The sequence below is a fragment of the Panicum virgatum genome, chromosome 9N, assembly GCF_016808335.1.
Source record: "Panicum virgatum strain AP13 chromosome 9N, P.virgatum_v5, whole genome shotgun sequence".
Taxonomy (NCBI): domain Eukaryota; kingdom Viridiplantae; phylum Streptophyta; class Magnoliopsida; order Poales; family Poaceae; genus Panicum; species Panicum virgatum.
Window position 1 is genome coordinate 4,162,644 of NC_053153.1, and position 15,450 is coordinate 4,178,093.

Consider the following 15,450-nt stretch of genomic DNA (forward strand, 5'->3'; position numbering starts at 1 on the left):
CATATTTTCATCTGAATCTATATGAATACTATGAATGTTTTTTATAGCCGTCTGGATCATCGTCGCAGCAGAAAAAGACGAAGCGAGGCCCGACAAAAAAATTGGAAAGGCGGTTGATTATAACAGAAGTTGGTCCATATGGCGAACCGATCGCTCCAGAAGCTGCCACAAAAAAATTCATAAGACAATCCGAATGTATTGTGAGGGATCACATCCCGATCAGCTTCAGGCTATGGAAAGCTTCCAATCCAAGCGAGGAACGGGATGCGGTACCCGAAAGAGAAAAAGAATGGTGCTGGCGGGAGCTTAAGAAAAACTTCACGGTTCCATCTGAATCCGAAGAGATATGCAAGCGCTGGACCCTGAGCAAGATGGCCGAACAGCTGTGATCATTCAAGAAAACTTTGACGAAGAAATATATCAAGACCGGGACCACGCCCGTGTTTACCGGCGAGCACGAAAAGCTCAGGGGTCACTGGGATGCATTTGCGCAATACAAGTCTTCAGAGCCTGGGCTTCAGAAGGTGCAGAAGGCCAAAGACAACGCCTCGAAGAAAGTGTACCATCACACTCTAGGCCAAGGAGTCTACAAGCTTGCAATACCTAAATGGGAGAAGATGGAGCAGGATCTGCTTGACAGATGCATCCAACCTGCTACCATGAACTGGCCTGAAAGGTCAAGGACCTGGTTTTATGGTCACGGGGGAAGCTTGGACCCATTGACTGGGGCCTGCATCTATGGGCCAAATATCCAGCTAGCTGCCCAGAGACTACAGGAGGCCATACAAGCAGTGGCCGAGGGAACATTCAAGCCGGATAGAGAGAGGGACAAGTTGACTTACGCCCTTGGGAATCCAGAGCATCCGAGCCATACAAGAGGCAAAGGCGTGGTTCTGTGGAAGTATGGGTTCAGAGATTACATTGAATCATATAGAAGCCGGCAAAGAAGAAAGAATGATGAGCGGGAGCACTTGCAAAGGCTAGAGAAACGGCTCATGTCACACGATCAAAGACTGGAGGAAGAGGTTCAACGCCAAGTGGCCATAGCAATGAGCCAGCAACAGCAAGTGCAATCGGTGCCTCCAGAGCCTAATGTCGCAGCCGATCATCTGTCTCAGCGGAAAAGCAGCTGCGCTTCCACAGACGTCGCCGTCGATCCAACGGGGATCCAAGCCGCAGTTGAAGCGTTGGCCCTGCAACGATTTCCAGTGGATGAGATCACCCAACGGGCACCTTATGATCTGCAGACTGCCATTAAGAACTTAATGTTCACTGTTGCGTACGGTACCGCCATGCCAACCCAACCAGGCGACGTGTACCACAGGCAGCAAATTCCGGCAGGATATACAAGAGTTGGCGTGGAGCAGGTGTGCCAGGGTTGGGAGACGCTCTAGCTTGATATTCCTGGAGGCGATGGGGAGAGGACACTAGCAGAAGCCATTCATGGCTACATCCTATGGGATAACCGCTATATTGTCCTAAAGTCGGATGATCGAACACCAAGACCGGCATCTCAGCATGTCTCTCCAAGGCTGTCATCTCCGTAAAACTCCCCAAGGGCAGCACTGTCTCGGCAAGGTTCACCGACACATTCTCCATGGTCACCCCCTCCGTCGCCGGCAAAGAAGCAGAAACAGCCGCCGACAAAGAAGGTAGCTGCACCGGCTAAGGAGCCTCCAAAGAAGAAGGAAAAGAAGAAAAAAAACCAAGGAGGCTCCTATTAAACCCTGGGACCTGAGTATTGAAGAATGCGACCGGAGGACTGCTAAAAGAGTTAAAGAGCACTTCAAGCAGAAGGCGAAGCTGGAGCCCGAGAAAGTGATAAATCCGGGAGATTTGAAATTTTTTAAGGGAATGTGCGAAGTAAATAAGAGAAAATTCATTCCGAGAGATCCCCCTTCAGACTACAACCGCACAATTATCAAAACTACTGAGAAAAAGAAGAGACAATCAAAGTCATCATCGTCCGACATTCCACAGCTCGGAGCCCAAAATAAACAATCAATAGAGCCTCTCGTAGTGGGACAGACGACGCAACAACAAGACTTTGTTACATTTTTGAAAGAATCAAACCTGACGGCGGCTCAGATTGCAGGGGGAGAAGATATTCCAAAGGCCGATGTGGTCGTCAAATGGACATATGAGCTGGGCAAATCTCTTGTACCCCCCGAAGTAGTGTCTGTGCTTCCAACGAAAATGTATAAGCTGCACCAGCACTACATGCGTGCGATGGCCTATTGCATCTTCATGCAGAGTGCAAAGATTAAAGATGACGATTTCTTACGGGGGGAGGCCATTATATGGATAAACTGGGAAGAAGTTTACCAACTATTCCATCAGGAGGACATCGACATCTCTATGGTCAGGTTGTGGGTTCTGTAAGTATTTTACTATCCTTACATATTGTTTTGTATGATCTCAACATATTAATCCCTTGATTTATTCGGTATAATGTAGAATGGAGATACAAACTTGCAGGTGAAAGGGATACTCTCAGCTCGGCTTCATCGACCCAATTACTTGTAATTGGAGGCTTCTACGCGACAATTCCGATGAGATATTCCAAAACTTGTTCAAGTACATAAGCGTTCATCACAACAAACAAATGATATTGTTTTCTTACAACTCTGCATGAGTGATTCCTTCCGTCTAACTCTTTCTATTATGTAATCGAATTGTTTAAACCTTAACTACCAAGAACTGCATCCGTATAATCTTGCAGTGAATACTGGGTCCTAATTGTCATAATTCCCGAGAAGAGCCTACTCGTGGTTATGGACTCATTGAGGAGAAATCCAGAACAATACGAAGATCTTCTTAACATGATAAAAAAGTAATTCTACCACTACTCCGTCGATAACCGATAATTTGAATCACTTTGTTACTTGACTATAATTGTTCTAATCATGCACAGGGTTTGGAAACAAGTCGCTAAAAATCATCTAGGCAAATTGGACAAGGAATTGAAGATCAAGACAGATTTTGCGGTACGCACTTGGATGATTCGTTGCACGTTTCATTATTTTTATTATATATTCATGTAAATACCAGATAATTTCTTCTCTCTTAAAGTGTATGAAGCAGAAATAAGGCACTAATTTATGTGCATACTATGTATGCGAGAACATCCAGGGTCTGGTAGGTCCTCCAAAGGCCTTGACAGATTGGGAGGAGGAAGTAAGTAAAAAACTTGTTAATGTTTGAACTCGTATTTTAATTAGTCGAAATTAATTATTCCCCTTTTCCATAGGTCGAGGAGATGCACGATAAACTCATACCGGAGGAAAAGATTATGGCGATTCAAGAATAATTGTCCGGATTTATTGTTGAGCAAGTCCTCGATCCAAAAGGCGAATTCTACTATGATGGACAATCTCACATTGACAATCGCAACAAATATGATAATATACACGTATATATATAATTAAGAACGAATATAACTATGTAAATATATGTGTGTGTGTATGTATTATATTTCTATTTATGAGTATGTATGTATTATATATTTAAGCCCTCCAATAATATATATGGAAATTATCTTGGACAAATATTATATAAGTAACTATATATATGTATATATTAGTGGAGATCTTACACACTGAATTCCAATACATAAGTTTAATTGAAATGTAAAAGTATAATTGAAATAGAAAAAAAATTGAGAAAAGAGAAACAGGAAAAAAATGGACATTTGGTCCCGGTTGGTAACACCAACCGGGACGAAAGGGTGTGCCAGTGTCTCGGTTGGTGTTACCAATCGGGACAAAAGAGTGCTTTTTGTCCCGGTTGCCAAACCCGGGACAAAAGGGCACCCCCTATTGCCCCGGCCTGGCGTTTCCAGTTGGGAAACCGGGACAATAGGGGTTTTCCAACTGGGACAAATCAGTGTTTCTGTAGTAGTGTGTGAGATGTATAGAGAGCCCAAGCCCTGGAGTTATTTTCCCATTTTTGGAGAAACCAATGGCCTAGAGTTCTGTTGAGTGGTGACTGATGTGCCACTGGCATCGTGGTTCTCGTGACCATCCCACTTTCTTAAACTGATCCAGTTAGATCACATGGATGATATTTGAGTTTATATGGTGAAACTTTAGAAGTAATAGCTTGTTTTAAAAAATTTGTGGGTGTGGCCGCACCTAGCAGCTACAACGTAGCTCCGCTCATGTCCATCGAACTCATCCGATACCGTTATCTAGTTCTCAGACTTGATAACTGTACTATAAAACTATGCATTAAGAGAGCAGGACAACTCGTTTAAAAACACGCAGAATACATTACCTGCCAATGGCACCTAGCGTCAAAAATAATTGGCCGACTTTAACCCAGCCTAATTGCTAAACCACGGACCACAGTCGGGTATCATATTACCATATCGTTCGCAGTCGGCAGACTCCACGACCGAGAATTGCATGCTAGGACACTCGTGACAGCCTGATGACATGCAGTAGTCATCTACGTGTACAAAACGGAGTACACGTGTAGATGATGTCACCAATTACGAACTGGTGCATTTGTACATGATGTCACTGAAATTTTGAAGTTTTTAGTCAGCAACACGCATGAGTCGTACTCATTGGCGATTTTAATTAAAATAAACTGCCCGGGAAGTTTGAACGCCGCCGGCCGACTACAAATGGCCAACTTTTACTTGGCAAATTAAAATCACTATAGTTTTTACTGGCCCTCCTATCGGCCGAAAAATAATTGTTCAACACTCACATGAAACCTTCAACGTGTACGCCGCCGTCAGGGATATGCAATTGAAATGGCACATTAACTATTATTACAATTACTGCTAGCTTCTCCCTACATTAAGACGTGTTCTGATCAATCTCTCCCTTGAATGGTTCCTCTGTAAAAATATATAAAGAAGCTTAATTAACTTCCATTACCTAGTAGTGTACGTCAAAGTGAACAAGTTGTGTGTGTATATACTTGATCATGGCTGCCTAATCTGATAAACACGTCCCAGGCTATCCGAAAAAAATCCAACCGATGCAATCAATACGTGGGCTGTGCTCAGGTCAAAGTTTTTGACCCAATGTAAAACTCGCACCGGATACGGGTTGAATTTTTTTTACCCAAAACTTGATCTAACCCCAAAATTTGTATACAAAAAATCAGGTTTGACCCGACCTGACCTGACCACATGTTGTGTCGGGCTCGGGTCATAATCTCCGACCCGATAGTCTGGTCGGGCTGGGTTTGAATCGATGGGAAAACACCTAGCTTTTTTACCCGACATGCCCCTATAAATGATCAGATTTAATTTCTACTTATTGTTTTTCGCAACCATAGTTGTGGATGAGCATCAAATGGTTCCAGTTGTACAATAAAGATTGCTGTATATATCTCCAAAAATATTCTAAAAATCATCTAATTTTGATCATAAAGAGTGCCATGGTAGCAATCTTCAGATCGACCATGCAACTTGCAGACCACACACGTTTTTTGGACGCGGCGAATGTAGTAATATGCTCGATCGATGCATTCATGCATGATAGCACATCATCCCAATCGACGCGGAAAAAAATTCTATGCAGCACCACTCCCGATTTATGCCACGTGGCTAGAAAATGCATCCAACGGCATACGGCAGACGCGGCTCCAAATGCTGCGATTCGATCTTCGCGGGTCGCGGCCAGACGCAGCGCTAGCTCGGCTCAGGAAATGTGCGGCTTGGCTCCGAGCAAGTGGCAAGATTCAATCGCTCCTATATCCTCTAGTCGTCGCATCTCGTCTCCGCAGCCGCCGCCGCCGCCACCGTTCACCGCTTCGGCCTCCACCGTTCGCCGCTTCCGACTCCGCTGACTGCTGCCGCCGGTTGCTGCCTCCACCGTGTGCCGCTGGATACATGAGCTAGCCACACGGCACAAATCGGGAGTGGCTCGGCGACACGCGCCCATTTACGTACACGCCGCCGCGTTGCCGACGACTGGCACCTGCCCGGCTGCCCCCGGTCTTCACCCTGCTAGCTGCGGCTATATAAACGTGGGCAGAAGCATCTCACCCTCTCCCAGCACCACTGCACGGAACCCCGAGCCTTCCAGCGTTCGAGAAAAAAGCCCAGCACACCACCACCTCTCGTAGAAACAAGCTCCTGCTCGGTTCCTCCCCCACACGCGAGTGGATAGGCTTCAACGCATCGATCAAGCGAGCGAGACAACCCCGTGCCACCTAGTAACTAGCGACATGGCTTTCACGATCAAGGCTGCGTCAACCTCAAACTCGACTTTCCCCCCGGCGTTTTATCAGTCGTCGTTGCTCACAACGAAGATGCCGACGGGGCGGAGGAAGGTTGCGGCGGTCGTCAGGGCGGTCGCCGCGGCGGCTCCACCAGCCCCGGCGCCAGCCAGGCCAACGGGCAAGCGGTGCCTCTCGGTGTCGCAGACCATGTCCAGGCTCAAGGCGCAGGGCAAAGTGTGTACTTTGACTCCTGTCGTACATATATACATTATAGCATCAGCTTGCGTGTGCAGATTCTTAATGCATGAGAGCTTTGGTGTGCGGTGCGTGATCGCAGACGGCGTTCATCCCGTACATCACCGCCGGCGACCCCGACCTAGCCACGACGGCGGAGGCGCTGCGGCTCCTTGACGCCTGCGGCGCCGACGTCATCGAGGTCGGCATGCCCTTCTCCGACCCCGACGCCGACGGGCCCGTCATCCAGGCACGCACGCACAACTACCTAGCTAGCAAGCGACGCGATCCCACCACCACGCGTGCGAAAAGCTAGCGCGGCCGGGTGCGCTCGGCTCGAGCTTTGCGTCCTCACGCCCTCGTGCACTTGATCGTCTTCAGGCCTCGGCGGCGCGGGCGCTGGCGAGCGGCACGACGACGGATGGCGTGCTGGCGATGCTCAAGGAGGTGACGCCGGAGCTGTCGTGCCCGGTGGTGCTCTTCTCCTACTTCAACCCCATCGTCCGGCGGGGGCTGGCCGACTTCGCCGCCGCCGCCAAAGATGCCGGTGTAGACGGTCTGATAGTCCCCGACCTCCCTTATGCTGCCACGTGTGCCCTCAGGAGTGAAGCCATGAAAAACGAACAAGAGCTGGTAGTCCATTCCTCATCCATCGATTTTATTCCTATATATTCTACCTTATTGCTTTGACTGACCTGAACAATTGCTGCATCCATTGATCCATGCATGCAGGTGCTGCTCACAATGCATCAATGGATGCAGCAATTGTTCAGGTCAGTCAAAGCAATAAGGTAGAATATATAGGAATAAAATCGATGGATGAGGAATGGACTACCAGCTCTTGTTCGTTTTTCATGGCTTCACTCCTGAGGGCACACGTGGCAGCATAAGGGAGGTCAGGGACTATCAGACCGTCTACACCGGCATCTTTGGCGGCGGCGGCGAAGTCGGCCAGCCCCCGCCGGACGATGGGGTTGAAGTAGGAGAAGAGCACCACCGGGCACGACAGCTCCGGCGCCACCTCCTTGAGCATCGCCAGCACGCCATCCGTCGTCGTGCCGCTCGCCAACGCCCGCGCTGCCGAGGCCTAAAGATCATGTGCACGAGGCGTCAGGCAAAGCTCAAAGCTCGAGCGCGCCCGCGCTGGTAGTTGTGCGTGCGTGCCTGGATGACGGGCCCGTCCGCGTAGGGGTCGGAGAAGGGCATGCCGAGCTCGATGACGTCGGCGCCGCAGGCGTCCAGGAGCCGCAGCGCCTCCGCCGTCGTGGCCAGGTCGGGGTCGCCGGCGGTGATGTACGGGATGAACGCCGTCTGCGATCACGCACGTACGGCACCAAAGCTCGTTAAGAATCCGTACATGAAAGCCTAGGCTACAATCTATGTATGACAGGAGGGCACACATTGCCCTGCGCCTTGAGCCTGGACATGGTCTGAGGCACCGCTGGTCGCCCGTTGGCCTGGCCGGCGCCGGGGCAGGCGGCGGAGCCACAGCGGCGGCGACCGCCCTGATGACCGCTGCAGCATTCCTCCGCCCCGCCGGCATCTTTGCGGCCGACGCCATCCGCGTCGTGAGCGATAACAACTGGTGAACCGCCGGGGAAGAAGTCGAGTTGGAGGTCGATGCAGCCTTGATGGCGAAAGCCATGTCGCCAGTTACTAGCTAGGTGCGGCACGGGATTGTCTCGATCGCTTGATCAGTTGATCGATCGATGGGTTGAGGCCGAACCGCTCGTGTGTGGGGAGGAGCCGAGCAGGAGCAGGTCGATCGCAGTGGCTTGCTGGTTTCTACTACTAGTGGCGGTACGGTGCTGTGCGAGAGGCTTGTTTCTCGAACGCTGGGAAGCTCGGGGTTCGTCCGTGCAGTGGCGGTGGGAGGATGAGATGCTTCTGCCCACGTTTATATAGCCGCAGCTAGCAGGGTCCTGGGGTAGGGTGACGGCCGGGGGTCCGAAGCTATAGCTAATGATTCATTCTCCACGAACAAAGCATGCATCTTCTCGTGATAAGGATTGGTTGATGTAACCAGCATGCCACAATGCTATTTTGTCACATCATAGCTAAAGTGTCACCACACGCCTTCTTACTATTACTAATTGGAGGCTCCTCTGGTACTTTTACATCATAGGGGGACACTTTAAAAAATAGAGAAATATTATAAATTCTCACAAAAATCAGAAACATCCAGCCATCAATTTAACAACTCTAATTATAATAACCATCAAATCTGTTATCTTTCCTAATAAATTACCCACCTCTGCCATTATAAAAATAAACTAAAGTAACCCTTTAATATTTGTATAAATTACCCACATATGCCATTATAAAAATAATACAAATACTTCCCTAAATTTGCATATAAATTATCCAATTATATTATTATTATTACAAGTGAAATTACTCATAAATCTGAATCTAAATTATATAATTATAATAATATATTAAAGTGCATCAATATAAAATTCTAAATTACTATTTCTATCATTATTAATATATTATTTTTATAATTATTTATATAAAAATACTACCCACGATATATATCACCAAATATTCATGTATGATGGAAGAGATAAGAATATCAATTCACAAACAAATAGTTCAACTAAACATATATTGAATACATATGGAGTTGTGATGCAAAATAAAATCTATTGTAACTAGATAATGATAAATATATGTTTAAGAGTATGTGTTAGAATATTTAATAGATGGAAATGGCGTGAGATAGGTAATTATAATTATTGACCTCATTCTTATATTAATTACTACTCACGATATATGTCATCATATATTCATGTATGATAGAAGAGATAAGAATACCAATTCACAAACAAATAGTTCAACTAAACATATATTGAATACATATGGAGTTGTGATGCAAAATGAAATCTATTGTAACTAGATAGTGATAAATATATATTTAAGAGTATGTGTTAGAATATTTAATAGATGAAAACGGCATGAGATAGATAATTATAATTATTGACCTCATTCTTATATTAATTCTAATTAACCCGTGCGGGAGTACGGATTGATAGACTAGTAAATATAAATACGAAAGAAATGTATAAATTCCAATGCAAGGTGAGATGAGAACCAAACACTCGTCGAATAATCATTATACTGTTATATATACAGATTCGTTTTCAGCATCGGAGATGGCATTTTATAAGATAACTCATTGTGTGTGTATTGTCTTTTACGTTGTTTTAAAATAACGTGGTAATGCATGAGACCACCTATTAAACCAGACCAACGTACTTGCCTTATGATAATCTTAGAAGCCGCCAAATGAAAACAAAAGAATAGAAAAGAGAAAAGAAGAAAGAGATGCCGCCAGCGGCCAACAGTTCATGAATATATAGATCCAAATAAATCCCCCATCCCCTGCATGTTATAAACGGGATGTGTTCTCCTCAGCTCTGGATTTTCTTCAGCCAGCATCTATCAGAGAGGAATCAACCGCCAGCATTCTAGTTCCAGGGGGAGAGCTCGAACCAAACCGGAATGTGACAGAACTGTGCACATGGTACACGCGCGTGCGCATGCCACTGGCACCACCACACCGCTTGGAGAACGACGTGCACCCTGTGGACCGGCAGCTGTGACCCCGGACCTTCACGTTCTGCTGCCTCTCCTTTGAGCTCGAGTGGGAGGGAGGATCAAATAGAACTAGTTGAATACCCCGCGCGTTGCTGCGGGATTTGTAGACAGAAATGTTGAAGTTGAGTGTATTGAAAAGATGGAGATATGAAATTGTAGTCAATTTTAGCATTGGAGATATATGGCATGGTTGTATATAAGATATGCTTAAATACTAAAATTGAAGTACATATAAAAAAATTCAAGTTGATGAAACTGATAAAAAGAGGAATCGTAATTGGTATGGTAAGATCGCTTTAATTTTATTGTAGGAGAAAATGGAAAAAAGTCTGCATCATTTTGTGAAGTGATTCGACTTTGTATCGACTCTTTGGCTAAGCGAAATTTATGCAAATATTTTTTTTAAAATGAAATGTGAGGAATGCAGTTGTGTGTGAAATGTTGATAATTAGAAATATAGTTGTACAAATATAGTTGTATCAAACAGTAAAATATTAAGGAGGAACCAAACATAGTATCAATATCAGAACATAATGAATGAATGTGTAACATTGAAGAGAAGAGACCTGGAACAATCCTTCATGGTGCTCTTCCTGCATGCCACAGTGATGCAAGACAAAATTTAAGAGTAGCAAAACAGCTGGGGAAGGCAAGGAGCTACCAGAACCGAATGGAATAATGGAGTCGAGATTGTGTAACGCTACGATGGCTTCAACTAAGCAAAATATATAGAGCGCTGGGTTCTACAGATCATGAAAAGTGGAAGGGGTAGTGGTGGTAGTGTATTGTTAGATAGAGAGACTTAAAGAAATGACAGCTTGGATGATCAAGTTACAAACATGAGAGAAATGAAGAGACATAGTAAGGTGGATGAATGAGTGCTTCTTTCATTGTTGGTGGCTCAATGGGGATTGAGAAAAATATAAATTAACATTTTCTAGTGGGATGCATCAATCTTAGAAGACAGAAATACAATAGAAGACTAATTGTTTTTTTTGTTAACGTTTCCTAGTGGGATGCATCAATTTTAGAAGACAGAAATACCAAAGGAGACTAATTGTTTTTCTTTTTGAAACAAATGTGGATTTATTTATTAATATTAGATAGACTAATATTTAATTGATAAATGAAAATAATGTTCATGAGACAATAATAAAAGAAAATAAATGGAGGGGATTTAACATATGTATGTTGCATAGAGTAATATTTAATTGACAAATAAAAAATTTGGTTGTTGGGCTTCTTCTTTATTTATATTTTTGATGAACCGCAACATATTGAAAAATATGACCGAGAGAAATAGAAATTATGACACTTAGTGGGTTGATGACATAGCAACATGGCACTTAGTGGATTGATGACGTGTCAGCACGAGGATTGAGAGAAATACAATTATGACACTTAGTGGGTTGCATCTATATAGAATACTAGGTGATACCCCGCGCGTTGCTGCGGGATTTCTTAAATTTAACGTGAAATTTGAAAGTAGAAAAATTAAGATGATTGCATGGCAACATTCATAAAAAATCGATGGAAAACATAAATAAATAGATGGTCCTAGTGGACGTTGATGTGGCATTTGATATAATGGATTCCTATATGATGCGAATAACTTGCATGTTAAGATAAATAGAGTTAATGACTTTAGTAGGTGTCATCTATATAGGCTATATAGTTGATATGAATTTTACTTGCATGTTATTTTTTATCAAAATCTGGTAGAAATCGATAAACTAACATCAATAGAATATTTGATCACATTATAAAAGAATAGCTGCTCAAAGAAATAGAGTATGTATATGAGTCTTTACCTTAATAGATTAAAGATTAAAAGTATTGCAAAAATAGAGTATCTATATGACTTTATGTAAATAGATTAAAGATTAAAAGTATTGCACATAGTAGAGATTATATGGACATTTTCTTGTTTATTGAATCTCGTAAAAATCGATAAGCTAAAAGAAGAAACACCAATATAATATTTGATCACATTATAGAAGAATAGGTGATGAAAAAATAACATATGTATATGATTTTATTTTAGTTAATTAAAGACTAAAAGTATTGCATATTGTAGAGATGACATGAATATTTTTTATAATTAATAAGGTAGTTGAAACTTAGTGGGATACTTAGTGGAGAATGATGTGGACACCTTGCATGAAGAGAGAAATAGTTAGTGGGTGCTATCTATATAAGATATATAGATATGCTAGCACTCCAGCTCCACCGGTAGGGATGGATCTAGCGGTGGGTCAAGCCCACTTCTAGACTCCTACAAACAATGGAGCCTACTTTTGAGCCTCCCTCTATTTTTGAGGAGAAAGGAGAAGAAAGAAAAGAAGGAAGAAGAAAGAAAGAGGAAAAAGAATCAACCACCTGATCTATTATAGGATCTGCCACTATTCACTGGTTTCTAATTTGACAAGTGAGCTTCCGTGGCTCGTTATCTAGCTCTACATGTAACACAAATCGTTTTCTTGCACATATGAGAAGCTGAGAAGCGAGAGATAGCATTGCATCTATCTATTATCTTATTATTTGACCAACAAACGGAGCCTCCACGTTCTTTCTCAAGATCTAGAAATTCTCACGTTAATCGGAGAAAAAAATTTAAAACTACTCACCACTGCCATTACGAAAAAATTAGCCTAAAATACCCATATACATGTTTATAAATTACCCACCAGTGCCATTAAAATATATTTCTATAAATATATCCATCATTTTCCATATAAAACTACATATTGTGCATACCTATAGGATACTAGAAGAGAAGCACTCTTGATTACTAAAACTAGTAGCATGTGATGAGAAAGATTTGAGTTTATGAATAATAATTAGATAAAAATATAAGATATATTTAAAATATCAATACTAGCCGTGCAAATGCGTGGGTCACCCCGCTAGTTATCTTATTATTTGGCCAACAAACGGAGCCTCCACGTTCGCTCTCAAGGCCTAGAAATCCCCACATTAATCGGAGAAAAATAGAAAAATAAAAATTACCCACCACTGCCATTATGATAAAAAATAGCCTAAAATATCAATGTGCCTAATTAAAAATCATCCACCAATGCCATTAAAAAAATATATATACTATTAATAAAAACTAAATCTAACAACAATCTATCAAAATAAAACAAAAATAAAAATAGTTATATGTATAATATTATACCCTAATATTATTAAAGCTCAACAAATCAAATTGTTCTTATAGGTAGATCATATTTCAATTGTTTTAACCAATAATAAGACATAATTTACGATAATGAGCAGGATGATATATGGTAAAAAAAGTAAAAGTTTTAAGTAAGAATACAACGACATGCAAATTTTTGAATTTTCAATACTGACCGCGCATTTGCGCGGGCTATACGCCTAGTTTTTTTTTATTATTTGCCATGCTCATAAATGCCATATAAGTACTGTCTCACCCAAAAAAACTCATCTATATAAAATGGTTTTTCCCTTAACTTTTTAGGATTTGAAGAGAGCCTTGACGGTGTATAATTAATTCAAACTATCCATTCAGTCAGTAGAAAATTAGAGTACGTAGGAGCATGATCTAAAGGTTCTTACTATCATTTGCGTGTAAGATGTATTTCTGCAGCTTAATTAGGTACGTGCCTTTATTGATCAGTGATAATCTCTCAGTTGTAGATAGACAAATCCTGCGCTACCGATAACTATTAATATTGTCACTCACCTTTAGCAGCTGCAACAATAATAGCTGACTTGCTGAGATGTTCCCTCATCGTTGTCTACGTGCTGCCGTCGTACCGCATTGTATTTTTTTTCTGCGCTTGGATAAGGGGAGCGCTACGTTTTTTTTTCTCGAATACGCGCGCAACGTATCATTGTATTAAGACGAAGAAAAAATTAGTACAATGTTCGGTTTGTTCTTCAACATCGGAAACATATCCTGCAACGCATCCATATAGTGCGGCTGAGGTCCTTCACGAAATAATTTCTCCACCGCTTGCTCTGCCGAGGCTGCCAACGGGTAGAGGCGCGCTAACTTCACCGAGTCGGTGCATCAGGAGCACCGCCCCTCGCTTTGCCGGTTTGACGGCCGAGAGAGGGTCCAAGGCTTGGCGATGACCTCGCCTGAGGCCGTGTGCCTCAGACGAAGACAGCTGAGGAGGCGCGTCGACGAGAACGGGTCAACTCGACGGTGACGAGACGATTTGTCCACAAAAGGCGGCGGAATATTCTTCGAAACTCTGCTCCTCCAAACCCGCGTAAGAGCCGCCCTCCGACACCTCGACCGTGGCGGAGGGGTGCGCTACTAAACCAGGAAAATGGCAGCTAGGAAGAAGGTCGTGCTCCGAGAAGACGAGACTAACTATGATGTAGAGATAGATGATGTTGTTAAAGCCCGAGAAGATGGAACAATGCATATATACTGTACATTTATTTGTATATTTAATTAGACTTGGTGATAATAGTGTACCCACGGATCAATATTGTTTAGAACGACAACATCATACACAATGAATATTATTATTTTTGTTGGAAGATTTCTTTTTTTTTCCTACCGTAGACACACACACGGACACTTATTCTATTAAAGTACAATATGAATATGTATGGTTATCGAAAATGGAAAGCTGGATGAAGCAGCTGGATTGCTGGAACAGATACGCTGGAAGAGTGGTGCTGGCTGATGACCAGGTTCGAAGTGCAAGACGACAACCAAAAAGCAAGAATGAAATGGATAGGAAACCAGAATAAATGGAGAGAAATAAAAATAGGACATCTTATGATGGGCCGAAATCAGGAATGAGCCGGCCGTTCTTTTGGGCTTCGACACCTTCTTAAAAGAAAAAAAGTCTTTTTTACCTCCCTCAACTTTAAGCGAAATCCGATTTTCCTCCCTGGACCGCAAAACTGGGTGAACTGGCTCCCTGGTCTTCCCATATCGAGCACGGGTCCTCCTTTAGCGGGTTTGAGCCCGATTTCGTCTGACGTGGCACAGGTTGACGACACGTCCGCTAGCTCGCGTGGCGGCGCCTGGCATGGGGCCCACTCGTCAGTCCCCTCTCACTCATAAACGCTCCCCCGCCGCCGCCAGCGTCCTCTCTCCCCCATTTCCCTCGTCTTGGCTGCCGCCGCCACGAACCCTAGCCGTTTCTCTGCCGCTTCTGTGCCGCTTAGGGGTTCGATTTCCCGACTGGTGGAGCAGAGAGGGTGCAGGACGTGGAGGAATAAGGTGAGTTTGGAATCTATATAGGTTCTTAGGCTTCGATTTTGGGTATATAGATGTTGGATTCGGCATTGGGGTTGATTTACAAATGTAGGATTTTGAGCATGGCTTTGGTCTTAACTGCATGTGCGTAGGTAGATCTGGTCTGAGGCATGGATGTCCTAGATACATTGGCAGTTAGGTTCCATTTTGGGGGTCAATTTGTCTGCCATGGCCAAAAGAAA

The 15,450-nt window shown here is 43.5% G+C and overlaps 2 protein-coding genes across 2 annotated transcripts; one reads left to right on the forward strand and one right to left on the reverse strand.

Moving 5' to 3' along the window:
- The first annotated feature begins 5,990 nt into the window (after nucleotides 1-5,990).
- On the forward strand, nucleotides 5,991-7,382 carry LOC120688592 (indole-3-glycerol phosphate lyase, chloroplastic-like). Its single transcript, XM_039970955.1, has 3 exons — nucleotides 5,991-6,417; nucleotides 6,521-7,050; nucleotides 7,150-7,382. The coding sequence occupies exons 1-2, from the start codon at nucleotides 6,190-6,192 to the stop codon at nucleotides 6,731-6,733; spliced, it is 441 nt and encodes a 146-aa protein (XP_039826889.1). The 5' UTR covers nucleotides 5,991-6,189; the 3' UTR covers nucleotides 6,734-7,050; nucleotides 7,150-7,382.
- On the reverse strand, nucleotides 7,270-8,062 carry LOC120687605 (indole-3-glycerol phosphate lyase, chloroplastic-like). The gene is made up of 4 exons (XM_039969628.1): nucleotides 7,823-8,062; nucleotides 7,582-7,728; nucleotides 7,330-7,504; nucleotides 7,270-7,283 (listed from the first exon to the last, which is right to left on the reverse strand). The coding sequence occupies exons 1-4, from the start codon at nucleotides 8,060-8,062 to the stop codon at nucleotides 7,270-7,272; spliced, it is 576 nt and encodes a 191-aa protein (XP_039825562.1).
- Nucleotides 8,063-15,450: the final 7,388 nt, after the last annotated feature.